The sequence below is a fragment of the Podarcis muralis genome, chromosome 3 (assembly GCF_964188315.1).
Source record: "Podarcis muralis chromosome 3, rPodMur119.hap1.1, whole genome shotgun sequence".
Lineage (NCBI taxonomy): Eukaryota > Metazoa > Chordata > Lepidosauria > Squamata > Lacertidae > Podarcis > Podarcis muralis.
This window is the reverse complement of record NC_135657.1, coordinates 56,015,405-56,029,480: the sequence shown is the minus strand read 5'-3', so window position 1 is coordinate 56,029,480 and position 14,076 is coordinate 56,015,405. Positions and strand designations below refer to the sequence as shown.

The 14,076-nt window shown below is 40.7% G+C and overlaps 1 protein-coding gene across 14 annotated transcripts in view; it reads left to right on the top strand.

The window, feature by feature from the left end:
- The window catches only part of DCPH1 (damage control phosphatase 1), a 60,557-nt gene extending 47,161 nt beyond the window's left edge, over nucleotides 1-13,396 (top strand). For 12 of the 14 annotated variants that reach the window (XM_028723681.2, XM_028723676.2, XM_028723670.2 and 9 more), the window contains 5 exons: nucleotides 4,013-4,213; nucleotides 6,289-6,462; nucleotides 7,242-7,484; nucleotides 8,224-8,460; nucleotides 12,962-13,396. In XM_028723681.2, the coding sequence (XP_028579514.2) occupies nucleotides 4,013-4,213; nucleotides 6,289-6,462; nucleotides 7,242-7,484; nucleotides 8,224-8,460; nucleotides 12,962-13,150 (1,044 nt within the window). In that variant the 3' untranslated portion in view covers nucleotides 13,151-13,396. The remainder of the gene's footprint in view (nucleotides 1-4,012; nucleotides 4,214-6,288; nucleotides 6,463-7,241; nucleotides 7,485-8,223; nucleotides 8,461-12,961) is intronic. The other 2 variants (XM_028723672.2, XM_028723674.2) reach the window with 2 other exon arrangements.
- Nucleotides 13,397-14,076: the final 680 nt, after the last annotated feature.

The following is a 14,076-nucleotide window of genomic DNA, read 5'->3' as shown; positions in this document are numbered from 1 at the left end:
GAACTGGAACTCAGTGACTGAGCAGAACTGTGTATATTGATGGTATAATTTCCTTTCCTTTCAATTTATTGCTAGTGGGAGATCTCAGAGTGAAATCACAAATCAAGTAATAACAGCAATATTGAATTTTATCAACTTTTGCTCCTCCTGTGACTTATTTTTTAATTTATTATGGGTCTCCATATTAATTAATCTTTATAGCTGTCACAGCAGAATCCTACTCAGAAGTAAATCGCATTGATTTCAGCCTTGCACTGCAGTGTATACCCACTTACTTGAGAGAAAGAGTCACTGAAATTAATGAAACTTACATCTGAGTAGTATATCATGTGGTGCAGCACCCAAAGTGAATATTTGCTTATTGTAAGACTTTCAGAGTGGTTTCCAGTTGAAAATGCATTGAGTTAAAATAACAGTATCAGCACTAGTTGTGACTGGTGTTTTATTCAGTTAATCCAGGAAACAATTTAGCTTCCATGTTTTTGCACTAAGGGTGGAGAAGCTTTTCGACTCTTCAGGGGTGCTGTATATTGGGATATCTGTTGGACACTGCATGTCCACAGTGGCCAGGAGCCAAAAATTGGTGTCGTCCACATCTACCACAACCCTAATACATGCACACACATCCATCAATTCATTCTCTCTCTCTGTGGCTTGAAAACCACTTCTGTTGACACTGCAGAGGGAGGTGCAAGCTGTACGGGGAGGCCCTGCAGCCCACACCCTTGCTTTATACTAACTGAAGTTTCTGAGTAGCCTTATACATTGTGTTAGTCTTAGGTGGAGGTTACCACTGCATGGCCAAGAAAAGTGCCAGTGGTAAGTTGATTGTGAAAAGCACCAGTGGGGAGTTCACTGAGGAATCTGGCAAATTAGCTGAAGTACCTAGGTGTCTTGAAGGTTGGCTGGCTTGAACAGGCTGCTCCATCGTACCCCTCTACCTCCACCTGCCATCATTGTGTGACTGGTGGGCCTTAGTACTTTCAACTGTCTCAAGTGGGTCCTGGGGCTAGAAAGTTCAAGAACCCTTTATATTTTAAATTGGAAAATGAGCAGGTGAATGAACCCCTTGAGGCAGGAGCGATGATGATTGGAGTAGAGCATGTTACTCTTCCAGTGGTGGTGCTATTCCTACTCCATGTCTTGGAGGCTGCTGGTGAGGTGGGGATAACTCTCCATGTAGTAATAGCTTATAAATGTTACCCTTGAGTGGAAAGATCTTTTAGAATTTCAGTGATATCCTCATGGCAAGAATAGCTTTGATAAAAGAGATAAAACTTTGGGACTTGTGGTAGCAGGTGGCTGGGAAGTTAGAGCACCCTTTTGTTTGGAATGGAGATGAGATTGTGGGGTTTGGTTTTCCAGAAGGATTCTGAGCCATGGCTCATGAAATGCTGTACAAGTGGGCTTGGCAGAAACATTTGGGGCTACCACAGAAAGTAGGGTGCATACTTGTCCATATAGAAATGGCCACTCTCAGTGAAAGCAAAGATGGAAAAGTACTGAGTGGATTTACTGAAGAAAAGTTAGCCTTAGACAAGCACATAGTACAGATTTGCCCTGCTTACACGGCCCCAGAATGATGTCTGTCAATAAGGAAGAGTGCACTTCAGCCTCTGGAGAGTTCCTATTTGAAGGTCAGGAACTGAGATAACAGTGTCAGAAAAGACTTGAGCATACTCCAAACTTGTTTTTCCAAGGGAAGTGCTATCAGGTTTTTTGGCTGGAGTGCAGATACACTTATACTTGATCGATCATCTGCTGGCCTCTTCAAAAAAAAAAAGAAAAAAGAAAAAGAGTGTAAAATCAAATCTAGCATGTAGTGTTTAGGTGCAAGGCTCAAACAATATATATTTTTAAACCCACAGAAATTCTAGGGTTTGCTGTTAAATAAGTTATATAAAATTTTTGCCTATATTCCAACAACTCATTGAGACAGGTGAGGTGGTAGAAGTGAGGCTTTGAGGCCCACATTTTAAAATAGCTAGTGTAGGATGGTGGTAAAGTCATCTAGCATGTGGAAGCTTTGGAAACTTGTGGTCCTATATTTTTGAGAAGGTTAAAATGATATAATAATCTTCTTGTGGTATCTCATAATGCCTGCACCCTGGGCGGGTTGTATTATTGTGCTGGAAGTAGAGAACAAATAACACCCCACTGCTGCTGTCACTTTGTTTAGATGAGCCTCAAAGCTTCGATTCTTTCATCATTCCTCACCAAAAAAATTCAATAACCAAATCCATTTTCCTACATTAGGCTACAGTCAGAGAGCCAATGGGAAGCTGCAAGGATCTTACCCTGCCTGATCTCTGGCCTTCACTAAGTCTCACAGGAAGCTGGCATATGACTTTTTTCCTACTGTCCTGTTGACCAAAACTAAAAAGTTGCAGCATTAATTTTTAATTGCTTTGACTAAATTTGCTAAAAGACTTTTGTCATTTACTTTGTGCCCTTGTTTAGGCTGTTATTTGAAGGAGATTCCTCCATTGCCCTATCTCTTTACATAATGGCCCTAAAGAGGGAGGGGGACGACCCACATTCCCTGGTTGGGTGGTGGATTGCCAGGTTTTTCCATCTTTCCATTAGGAACAGCTGGCTTGGTTTGTGCCTTATTATTGCTTGGCTTGATGTTTTCAATTGTGCGGCTCACTTGTTTGCATCTCTTTGTTGCTGTTTGCGTTTCATAGCATTTATATACAACCTTTACCCTGTGTGCCTCAGTCTCGGGTAACACAACTCGTTTGTATTTGAAATGTTGCAATCTTTAAGTGCTGAAGCGGGCAGTGGAAAAGTTGTGCACATAAATGCTTGCAAAATCAGGCCAGCTTGCAAACACGAGGTTTACATCTGCTAATCAGGAACACAATTTAACAATATTTTGAGAATGGAGCTAAAACTGTACAAATAAATACCTAAGCCACTACAGAGAAGTACAATTAAATTTAAAGCATCTTATTAATGTGGTGAATGGAATCTAATACTCTTAATTATAAGAGTCTAATGGAAGATTTGTAAAGTTAACAGTTAAAACACATTTTAATCATTTATACAGGCTTGCATAATAGGGTTCAGTCTGTTTTTTTGGCTTTGGCTACCCTGGTTTTAGGTTTTTTGTTTTAAGTCGGCGTAAAATGCATGTCTTAAAAGCATTCCTGTTTTAATGTCAAATATGTTTTAAAAATATATTAAGTAGTTCATTCCAAAAGTCAATCTATTGCTTGCCTCATGCCTCAGCTGCTTTCAAGTTCTACAATTTAATAGATCCCACCCTTGTTCCTGGGTATTTTGCCAGAGCATGGTCTTACTGGCTTCTCACACCACAGCCTGTCATATTTTATTGGTATGTGGTCTATCTGTCCAACTTGAAACCTAGTTCATTGTCCAGCTTGCCTGCCACAAACTGTGGTCCAAAGCCTGTTACTCTTCTATCTGTCTCTCATCCCCCATCCCACCCAGCCTTTTGTTTCTGAGAAGGACTTCTGACTTGGAGAAGTCCATGTAGACAGCTCCCCATTAGTTAAGTTTTGTACGTTCTTGGCACACTGAATCAGCCTGGCACAATCTATAACAGACTTCCTCAAAATCGGCCCTCCAGATGTTTTGAGACTACAATTCCCATCCCTGACCACTGGGCCTGCTAGCTAGGGATCATGGGAGTTGTAGGCCAAAAACATCTGGAGGGCCAAGTCTGAGGAAGCCTGATCTATAAGCCTCACATGGACTGCAAATTCCAGTGATGGTTCAGTGATGGTTGACTGGTAATATAAGATGTCATCTACCTGTATTACAATCAAGTAATCAAATACATAATTAAGAGCTGGTTGGCAAACAATCTCAGGCTTGAAATAGTTATTTGTTATTTATTCAAATACAGTGTTAAAATGCTAGTTGTCATATGCTTATTTGTTGTGTAATCTATTTCTGAAAGTTTGGCAATGCCTCTCTTGCACCACAGTTTAGTTTCAAGCTCAGCCTCTGACTTTAGTTTGCTTTCTCCTCCTGCCCCCCTTAGATGGTATCCCAGCTTGAAAGCCAAATAGCTAAACTGACTGAGGCACTGGAGACTCAGGCTGTATCACACCAGGAAGTTTTGCAGAGGACCAGAAAAGCAGAAAACAAATCTGAGACACTTCGCGATCAATTGATGTGTCTGGAAGCGGAGCTGGTATCTGGGGACGTGATACGAGATGCTTTGAAGCTCGAGAAACAAAAAGTAATAGCTTCTATTCATAGTATGTGCACAAGGGTAGCTAGAGAGAGAGCCCCAAATGCAACAGAATTCATGTTCCAATATGCTGGTTCGATCATATTATTATAAACATCTTCTGATGAATGAGTAATTCTTTCAGTAAGCTTGACCATTTCCAGTCATCAGAATAACTCATGTAACTGACCACTGCTGCTCAAGGTTCTTCGACTGTATTATACTGTAGTTGCAGAGTACTGCCAGGAACCCCAAAGGATAACTTTTACATTTGCCCAGAGAAAAAGGAGTTAGTTTTGAGTTTCAAAGCTAGCTGAGAAAAGTGGCTGACGCTTCATGGGGTGCTTGGGAGTTTAGATTAGCACTGCTTGCTGCATGACTGTTTCCGTACCTACAACCTGCAGTATCCTAGTAATGTAAAAGTTGTACACATTACTAAACCAAGAATCTTAAGGAGTTGGGCCTCTAAATTAGGGATGGGGAACCTGTGGCCCTCCAGATGTTGCTGGACCACAACGTTCACCATCCCTCACCGCTGGTGATGCTGGCTGTGGAGCATCTGGAGAGGTTCCCCATTCCTACTCTAAAGGAAACTGACTATGTAAAGCTCTCCAGGAACTGCCCAGAAATTGGGAAATGGGAAAATGAAACAATATATTTAATATGAGATTGAAGCGTTACTGACAAACTACCTAAGCTAATTTTAGGAGCAAAGCTTGAAAAGAAATCCAGTGCATTTCTTAGGATCTGCAAGATGATGCAGTTTCCCATCTTGGTTAATTTGGCTCCCTAGTCATAGTAGTCTGTTACAGCAAATACACAAAAGAGCTTTGTAGTGCCTTAAAAGACTTACATTTATTTGGAGGGGGGTTGCTTTTGGTACACACCAATGACCAGCATTATTCTGAACAGCCCTTGTTGTTTGCTTTCTGATTTGCACACATTAAAAATGTGCTATATACATGATTGGTGTGATAGCATAAATGGGAATAACGGGAAAATAAATTCAACTTCTGTGTTTAATAATTCTGATACGGTAGCTTAATCTAATATGTATCCCTGCAAGCTGTTCTTTCTTTCCTTTTCTTTTTCTTTGCAGAACTGATCTTTCCTGCACATATTGCCTCTTAGCTAATTTGCTTTATAGGTCATGTTATGCAGCCTCCTTCCAGCTAACCTTGGCCCCAGTTTCAAAACCACCTACTGTGAGAAACACATATTTAGGACATGTTGCTTTTTAAATGACTTTCCTGGTGTTGAGAGAGAACTGTCTGCAGGAGGTCATTTTCTCATATGAATCGGGAGTGACAGCTTGGTCAAAATCCAACATTTTTTTCCACCTGCTAGATGATTCTGTGACTGTGGCTCTGGGAGGGAATGGGTCATTCAACAGGATGTTTGCTGAAGTAATATGACCCTGGTGTCTGAGTGTTTGGGGGAAGGCATGCTGATAAAAATCAATATGGAATTCAGGGGAAGTTAGTGCTAGATCATCCGGCACACTTATTAAAGAAAAGTGGCTATGTTTATGTGACTGCTAACTAGCTTAAAATGCCAATTATGGCAAGTCCAATGAAATGTAAGAAACATTATTGAACCTACCCTGTGGTGTGAAGATGGGAAAGAAGCAGTTTTTCTCCACCACCATTGCATGTCCATGATGTCATCCAGCATAGCCTATCTGAGTGGTTCAGGGCCTTTTGCTGCCTGGCCCAGTGGGAAGATATGGAAGAACTGTAGCTCAGTGGCACGACATCTGCTTTCCATGCAGAAGGTCCCTGGTTCAATGCCGAACATCTCCAAATAGGACTGGGAACATCCCCCAGGTGAAACCCTGGAGAACTGCTGCCAGCTCAGAACTGCTGAGCTAGATAGACCAATAGTCTGTCTTGATATAAAGTCTTCCTATACCCAAGCAGACCCTGTTTTGTGCACACGAACCTTGCCTGAATTCCACCAGTTATGTTTAGAAATAATTACATTATCAAAGCACCTACTAGGGAAAAAGAAAGCACTTTTCCTTTTTGAATGTACTTTTGCTCCCTCTTTTCATTTATTTCTGCATTTCTTCCCACTCTCTGAAGTATCTTAAATTTCTGGATCAACTTTCTGAAAAGATGAATCTTGACAGAATGGCAGCGGATATTGGATTTGATATGAGGTTGGATGCAGTATTGGCTCGTGCAGACCAATTGATCAAACTGGAAGGAGACACGTTAACTGAGAATAAGATCCTGGCTCGCAATCTACAAAGAAAGGTAGGGAAAGTGGAGCAAGATTTGAGAATACCACCTTTCAAAACATAATAAAGTGCAGCGCCTGATTATTTAGACCCGCATGGGGTAGTCACTCTAGCAGTTAGTGTCAGATCAGTATCAGAGAGATTTGTTGTGAGTATAAAAATGGGGAAGAGTGGCAACCATGTATGCTGCCTTGAGCTTTTTGGCAAAATCCTCCCCATCACTTTTGACAGACCTTTGAGCAGAAGCAAAAGAGAGAAATTTGGGATAGGAGGTTACAGTTCTTAGAGATTCCGGGGTAGTGGGAACATCATTACTAGGACCATGTTTGAGAAAAAATATGGTTTCCTCTATGAGTAGTCTATGGGGTCAGTCATCTCTTTTGTAGTGTCCAGGTAAGAATTCTTCATCACTACATAGTGTCATTCCCAATTGCTTTAGTGGCCCCATTTCTCAACCATACAACAGCCATTCTGTTGAGTGATTTGCTGCCTAAATGCAGCTTAGTTTTAAAAGCAATCTCCGCCTCCCGAGAAGAACAGAAAGACGCAAACCCTCAGACAACATCCTAAAACAGTAACACATTCCACTCAGTCACCCAAATCTCCACTGCCCCCAAGTCAGTGTCCACCTCCTGATCTGCCCTTCAAAGATCCCACTAACATTTGCAAAAAATGTTAACATTCATGTTTTCTGCGGGCGGCAAATAAATAAATATTCACCATTACATTTCACGGTGAAGTGTGATTTTATGGCGTGTGTATGTGTGTTCACTGCTTTTTAACTTTTCAATGTAGTTGAGAACTCAGAAAGAGCAGCTTGACAGCAAAGAGCTACACATGAAACTTTTGCGTCAGAAGATAGCACAGCTAGAAGAAGAGAAGCAAGTGCGCACAGCCCTGGCTGTGGAAAGAGATGATGCCAACCTGATGGTCAGAAAACTACAAAAAAAGGTGGACAGATTACAGAATGAACTTGCCTTAGCAAGAGAAACAAATACAGACCTGAAAGCTAAACTGGCTGACACCAACGAACTGAAGGTGGGGGAATATGATACCTATCTCTTTTAAGCCATGCTCAAAAGGTGTACAAATGCCAGTGGATAGTTTAAATTTTACATATGTCTATCCAAAACTGTTCAGCTCATGCTGAGTACTGGGCAAAATAGAGCAATTTAGAAATGCTGAGAAATGTGTGTTCTTCAGAATCTTGGACTTCTGCTTAATATCTTAGTAGCTAATAACACAAGCCTATGCAAGTCTACTCAGCACCACTTGTTTCTGGGTAAATGTAGGCAAGGGCCTTGGCGGTAGAGCACACACCCTGTGTAAAAATTCCCCGGATTAATTGCTGGCTTCTCCCCCTCTCCAGATCTGATTACTCCAAAGCATGCATTTTCAGCCCCACATTAAGGGGAGTGGAGTTTAACTTTCCCTTCACACCATTTTCTAATCGAACCACCCCCACCCAGCCAAAGCTGCAATTTATTCCGGGGGGGGGGGGGGGAGAGATATACAATGTCTTATTCAACAAGGCAAATAGCCATCTGGGGTAGCAGGATTTAGATCAATAAAACAGCACGAGGGCATGCAGAAGGTTAACCACACCGTCCTCTGCACCCCAGCAATCAAAACTGGCTGCTTTTACATAAAAAATGTAAACCTCAAGAGATCTCAGCAGGGATCTCTCACATCTTATGTAGTTTAGCTTTATACCCCCTTGCGCTAGATAGCCTACTGTTTACACCCCTCCTGAGGCAACTCTGGAATTTGTTCACAGATCAGGACACTGGAGCAGGACAGAACCATAGAAGATCTAAGCAAGTCCCAAGAGAAACTGGAAAAGATGAAGGCAAAGGCTGAGAAGCAGCTGACCTCTGTCAAATCAGAGTTGCATGATGTAGAGCGTGAAGCAAAGGAAGATAAAGAGAAGGCCAAAAGCAGACTGGAATCTGTTACCAGTGAACTGGGAACACTTAAATCTACTCTACAGGCAGTGATGAAAAGAGAGAAACAGGTATGTAACAATATGACTGATAAGCAGCTCTTGGCATTTAGCAACTTGGTATCTGAAGCAATTTTGGGTGTGTGCTTTAAATGTCATATTCCTTTTTGTTGGTGTGAGTTTAAAAAATACTCTTTAGTTTACAAAAAGTTAAACTCCATAAGTGAAAGAAGACTTCTTTTTTTACTAGTGTATTATTTATGCCATTTCAAGGTTGTTGTTGTTGTTGTTGTTTAGTTGTTTAGTCGTGTCCGACTCTTCGTGACCCCATGGTCAGGCACTCCTGTCTTCCACCACCTCCCGCAGTTTGGTCAAACTCATGTTGGTAGCTTCGTGAACACTGTCCAACCATCTCGTCCTCTGTCATCCCCTTCTCCTCGTGCCCTCCATCTTTCCCAACATCAGGGTCTTTTCCAGGGAGTCTACTCTTCTCATGAGGTGGCCAAAGTATTGGAGTCTCAGCTTCAGGATCTATCCTTTCCAGTGAGCACTCAGGGCTGATTTCCTTAAGTATGGATAGGTTCTTGCAGTCCATGGGATTCTCAAGAGTCTCCTCCAGCACTATAATTCAAAAGCATCAATTCTTCGGTGACCAGCTCTCACTTCAATACATCACTACATTTCAAGGTAAAGGTAAAGGGACCCCTGACCGTTAGGTCCAGTTCAAGTCCGTTAAGGTAGCCAGTGCCAAAAAGAATTTGCCAGTCCAACTCTTTTTACACGAATTCTCACACTCAAAAGCCCCCTGAGCTGTGGAAATCACAAATTTGTGGGGTGGATGCTGTATAATGTCTTAAAGGCTTCTGTATATAAAATACATAATTGCTATCCTACTTCCAAACTTCATTGAGTCAGTATATTGGTAATTATACTGATGGCACTGGCTACAAATATAAAAGCACTGACTACTCTTTAGGGGTTTACGTGTAAAAAGGATTTTTCAATAGACCTCTCAGGGGACTAGTTGGCAATCAGGCATCATAGTGATCAGTGTACTGGCTGTGTTGGTTCCATGTGAAACAAATAAGCATTCACTTCTTCCTGTTCTTCAGCCGGAGCTATTTATTTCCCCAGCTAATGTTGCTCTCTCACAATCATTCCACCTCAAATGGCCTCAGAGTAGATGTAAGCACCTCACCTTTCTTCCCTCCAAGCTCTCCACAGCTTGTTGGACTACAGCTCCCTTCAGTCCTGACCATTGGCCACATTGGGTGGTGCTGATGGGAGTTGGAGTCCAATGATAATTGAAGGGGTTCCAGGGTAGCCTCTTTTGTTTTGCTCTGAAGAAGCCTCTTCCCAGGGCCCACAAAATATTGGACAGACCTTCCTTACACCTTCATAGCCAGAGTGGCTTCTGCATTTTATACAAAAGCTTTGAGATTAAACTGCTCACACAGTATAGCACAGCACTCATAGAAGTAGTTGCCCTTTTCCATGAATAAAAGTAGTTGATTTATAGAAAGCACTTCATTTGATAATAGCACTGCTCTTGGGCAGATTTCTGACAGCTTGTCTTTATTCTCAAAACAAGGATAATGCAATCTGTTGCATCAAATGCCACCTATTCTAATAACACCAGATTAAAGAGCACAAACAATTGTAAGCATTTGGAAAAAGACCTTTTTGGACACAATGAACCACAAAGATCTGAATATATTTTGACATTGATTCAAGTCATGCAATGAAGTGTGTAATATTTAACGTGTGGTTGCAGTATAAAATAAACAGAACTTCAGATTCCTCCTCAACTGCTTTGACTAAAAGTTATTGAATTTTCAAGTTGGATATTTTGCAGAAGAAAATCGCTTCCAGCTTTTTTCCTGGAACTGAGCAGGAAAGGAAACCTAAGCTGAATATTTATCGATGCATCCTTCTTTCTTTCTGACTACTCAATACTTTTTGTGGAGGTGGTAAACCTTGAAGCTGGGTTTTATCATTTCAGATAAAATCCAAGGACTCATATAACTGACTGTTCTTTCATACAAAAAAAAAAAAATCCTTTCTGCACAGAAAGCTAGAGGTCAAGGATATAGCCTTACTGAGTCATGCTAGATTTCCACATTATTATTTTTTTTCTGTGGAGATGTGCATTTCTGCTGAGGTGAGCTCTCCCACACTGGACATCTTCAGGCAGAGGCTAGACAGCCACCTGTTGGGTATACTCTAGTTCTGGGTTTCCTGCATCATTTAGGCACTTAGACTAGATGGGTTTTACAAGTCCCTCTCCAACTTTGTATTGTTTTATGTGAGTACCTACATGCATGAAGTGGCATAGACCAAGCCCATAAATTCAACATGTACAGTGGTACCTTGGGTTACATTTGCTTCAGGTTACAGACTCCGCTAACCCAGAAATAGTACCTCGGGTTAAGAACTTTGCTTCAGGATGAGAACAGAAATCACGCAGCGGCAGCAGCGGGGGGGCCCCATTAGCTAAAGTGGTACCTCAGGTTAAGAACAGTTTCAGGTTAAGAACGGACCTCCAGAATGCATTAAGTTCTTAACCAGAGGTATCACTGTATGTGAAAGTCAGGTCAATAATGCCTCATTATAATTTATTTTAATTTATAATCTTTATTCAGTATTATGTAACAAAGAAAGAGAGCCACTGCATCACACCCAACAGACAGACATGCATATACACCACCCATCCACACACACATGTCCCATCCAGAGAGAGAGAGAGAGACAGAGAGACAGCAAAGGTAGGGCGAGGGTGGAAAGTCAAGGGCCATTGCTGTAGCCTCCAAGTCTGGCAAACCACATTGGACAGTGATACTCAAGTACATTGCTAAATGCCATTGGCTCTGTCTCCATCCACTTCTGGCTTTCATTCACCATCCGCATGAAGCATCTTCCAATAAATACTCTCACCCAAAGGAGTACAACCACCAACAGAGAAAAGATTCCCCATCCTTGCAAAGAGTCCCTGCCAGATTTTAACACCCCACTTTGGTGTTTTTTTTAAAGGACATGAAAAGCTTTTTAGTGACCTTGAGTTCATTTCTTGGTGTGATTTTATAGTAGAAAGGCAATTATTTTCTGTTTCATAGTTTACATTCTATGCATTTTATAAATTATTGTAAGCTCTCTTTTTTATGACAATAATCATTGTTTTCATTAAAATTTCTATGGCTACCCATCTATAAAATTCTCTGCAAAAGTAAGCATTATACAACATTAGAAATGCAAAATATAATAACGAAAACAACCCCCCAACAAAAATGGCAATATAAAACCTTTCTCCTAGCACAGACAGAACAAAACAATTTGGAGCTCAGCATAAAGCCACAGGAAGAGAACAACTTCTTTATAGTAGCACTCTTGTTGCAGAGATATTGCATGTTCTCAGGATAGAATCATAGAATTATGCAGCTGGTTATTCCTGCCTAAGTGCAGAAGCTTATATTTGTCCCTGTTAAAATTGGTTTTGATAGTTTTGGCCCAGTTCTCCAATTTGTTAAGGTCATCTTGAATCCCAATTCTGTCTTCTGCAACTTTAGTTACCTTTCCAGCTTGGTGTCATGTGTAAATTTGATGAACCTCTGCTCAATTCCTTCACCCAAGGCATTTATAAAGACGTTGAACAACAATGGGCCTAGGATAGAACCCTGTGGCACTTTCTAGGATATACTGTGGCGACAAGTGCTGGAGATGTAATGGTCAATGTGCAAATTGTATACACACACACTGTCCAGTAATTCAGACATGTTGGTTTACCATTCAAAATCATTATTTTAGAAAAGAATGGATATTTGTTATTAAATTACTCAAAAATATTGTTACTGAATTATCTACAAGATACAGTCCCAGAGTTAGACCTGGAAATAGATTTAAATCATTTTAAAAATGACCAAAGACAAAGTGTGGAAAGCATCATCATTTTTAGCTTGGCTTGAGAGGATTTGGAACATAATAATAGTAATCAATTTTACATGTTATATAAGAGAAAAAAGACAACAAACAACTAAATTTATAGAACTTTGTCCAGCACTTACCTATTACGTTTTGCAATTATAAGGCTGAGGACAATATATAATGCATAGAATTTATTTACATTCTTATAATTTTGTAATATGATCTTGGTTATATTCATTTGCGTTCATTTACATTTTCGTTATGCAATGTGTTATTTTTTGTTAGGATTAATATTGAAAACAAAAGCCTTTTCAGACAAACAAAGCAATAGCAATAGCAATAGCAATAAAACAGCAGCATAAAACATTCAAACTTAAATTGGTATAAAACCCCAAGCATCTTAAAAGGGCAGCAAACAAGCAAAACCATCTTCCTCTGGCCCCAAAATAACAACAGACACCAGGAACACTCCCTGCATTCCTTGGCAGGGTGCCTCGCCCCAAAGGCTCTCTGCCTTCCCACCACCCACCTTAACATAAATGGCGTGAGAATTTAAGAAGATCTTCAGATGCTTATGGTATGGACAGATTGGTATGGGAGGAGGAGACATGAGATATAATTTAATCTCTCCCCCCCCCCCCTTTTCTTTTTACAGCTGGCGGACTTCAGAGAAGTCGTCTCCCGAATGCTGGGTCTCAATATTGCCACCATTGCTCTTCCCGACTATGAAATAATTACTCGTCTAGAGGGGCTGATCCATTCCCATCCACATCACTTTGTTCCCTGTGTCTGCTTCAAAGATATGTCGGTGAGGCAAGATGGATCATTGCAGCTTCTCCACTGAACACGTTCCCTTTGCAACAGTAACGAGGACTGAGTAGAATTCCTGGCCTGGTGGTCCTCTTCTCTGCTAGTATAAATGTTCCAGGATTTGACACCCAATGTTGGTGATAAAATTATAGAGGGCCTACAGTGAGAGTGCTTTTTAAAAAAATGTAAATGTCTGTAATACGTTTCAGAAGATCGATCAATACCCATGAAGTTCAATAGCCATGAAGTATCTTAATAAACAGCATTCTGTTACAGCTGAGCATCTTATGCACTGGATATAAAAAATGGAAAGAACATTATTACTGTTGTCATCCATTAGTGAGACTTTGCTCATGGATGCTGCCTGAGCCCAATTTTGAACAGTTCATCTGCCGCAGGTCACCCCACCACAGAGGGTCCCCTTATTTTAGGGGCCATATAAGTTCCTTTCTACCAACCCTGTTCCATGAGTCCTTCTTGGGATCCAAGTTTATGTGTCAATGCACTTGTTTTGCAGAACGAAAGATAAGAGTATTCCACAAGTCATTAATGTTCTTTTGCCTGGGCACAATAATCAGTTCAGCACTTTCACACCAAGGCATCCCAGTTTGCATTCTTTCCAGTCTTTCTTTTTATAGCTGTTCTCCACTACAGTACTTTTGTTTTTTTCTACTGCCACATTACAACTGTCTTTAGTTAACAGATGAAGAACATCCTAAAAACTGTGCCAAAGATTTTTTTAAAAAATTTAAGAGAGCTCTTCAACAGGATTTTTTATTCCCCTCTTACGTATCACTCATTTATATTTCTTATGACAGGTTACCAGTTTTAAAAATTGAGAGCAAATAGGAATAACATGACAGATTAGTTGCAGCTGCGGAATTCCTTGGACAAAAAATAGAACAAAAAACGATGAATCCAAGAGCTCCACCTCATTCAACTATTAATGCTTACAAGAAA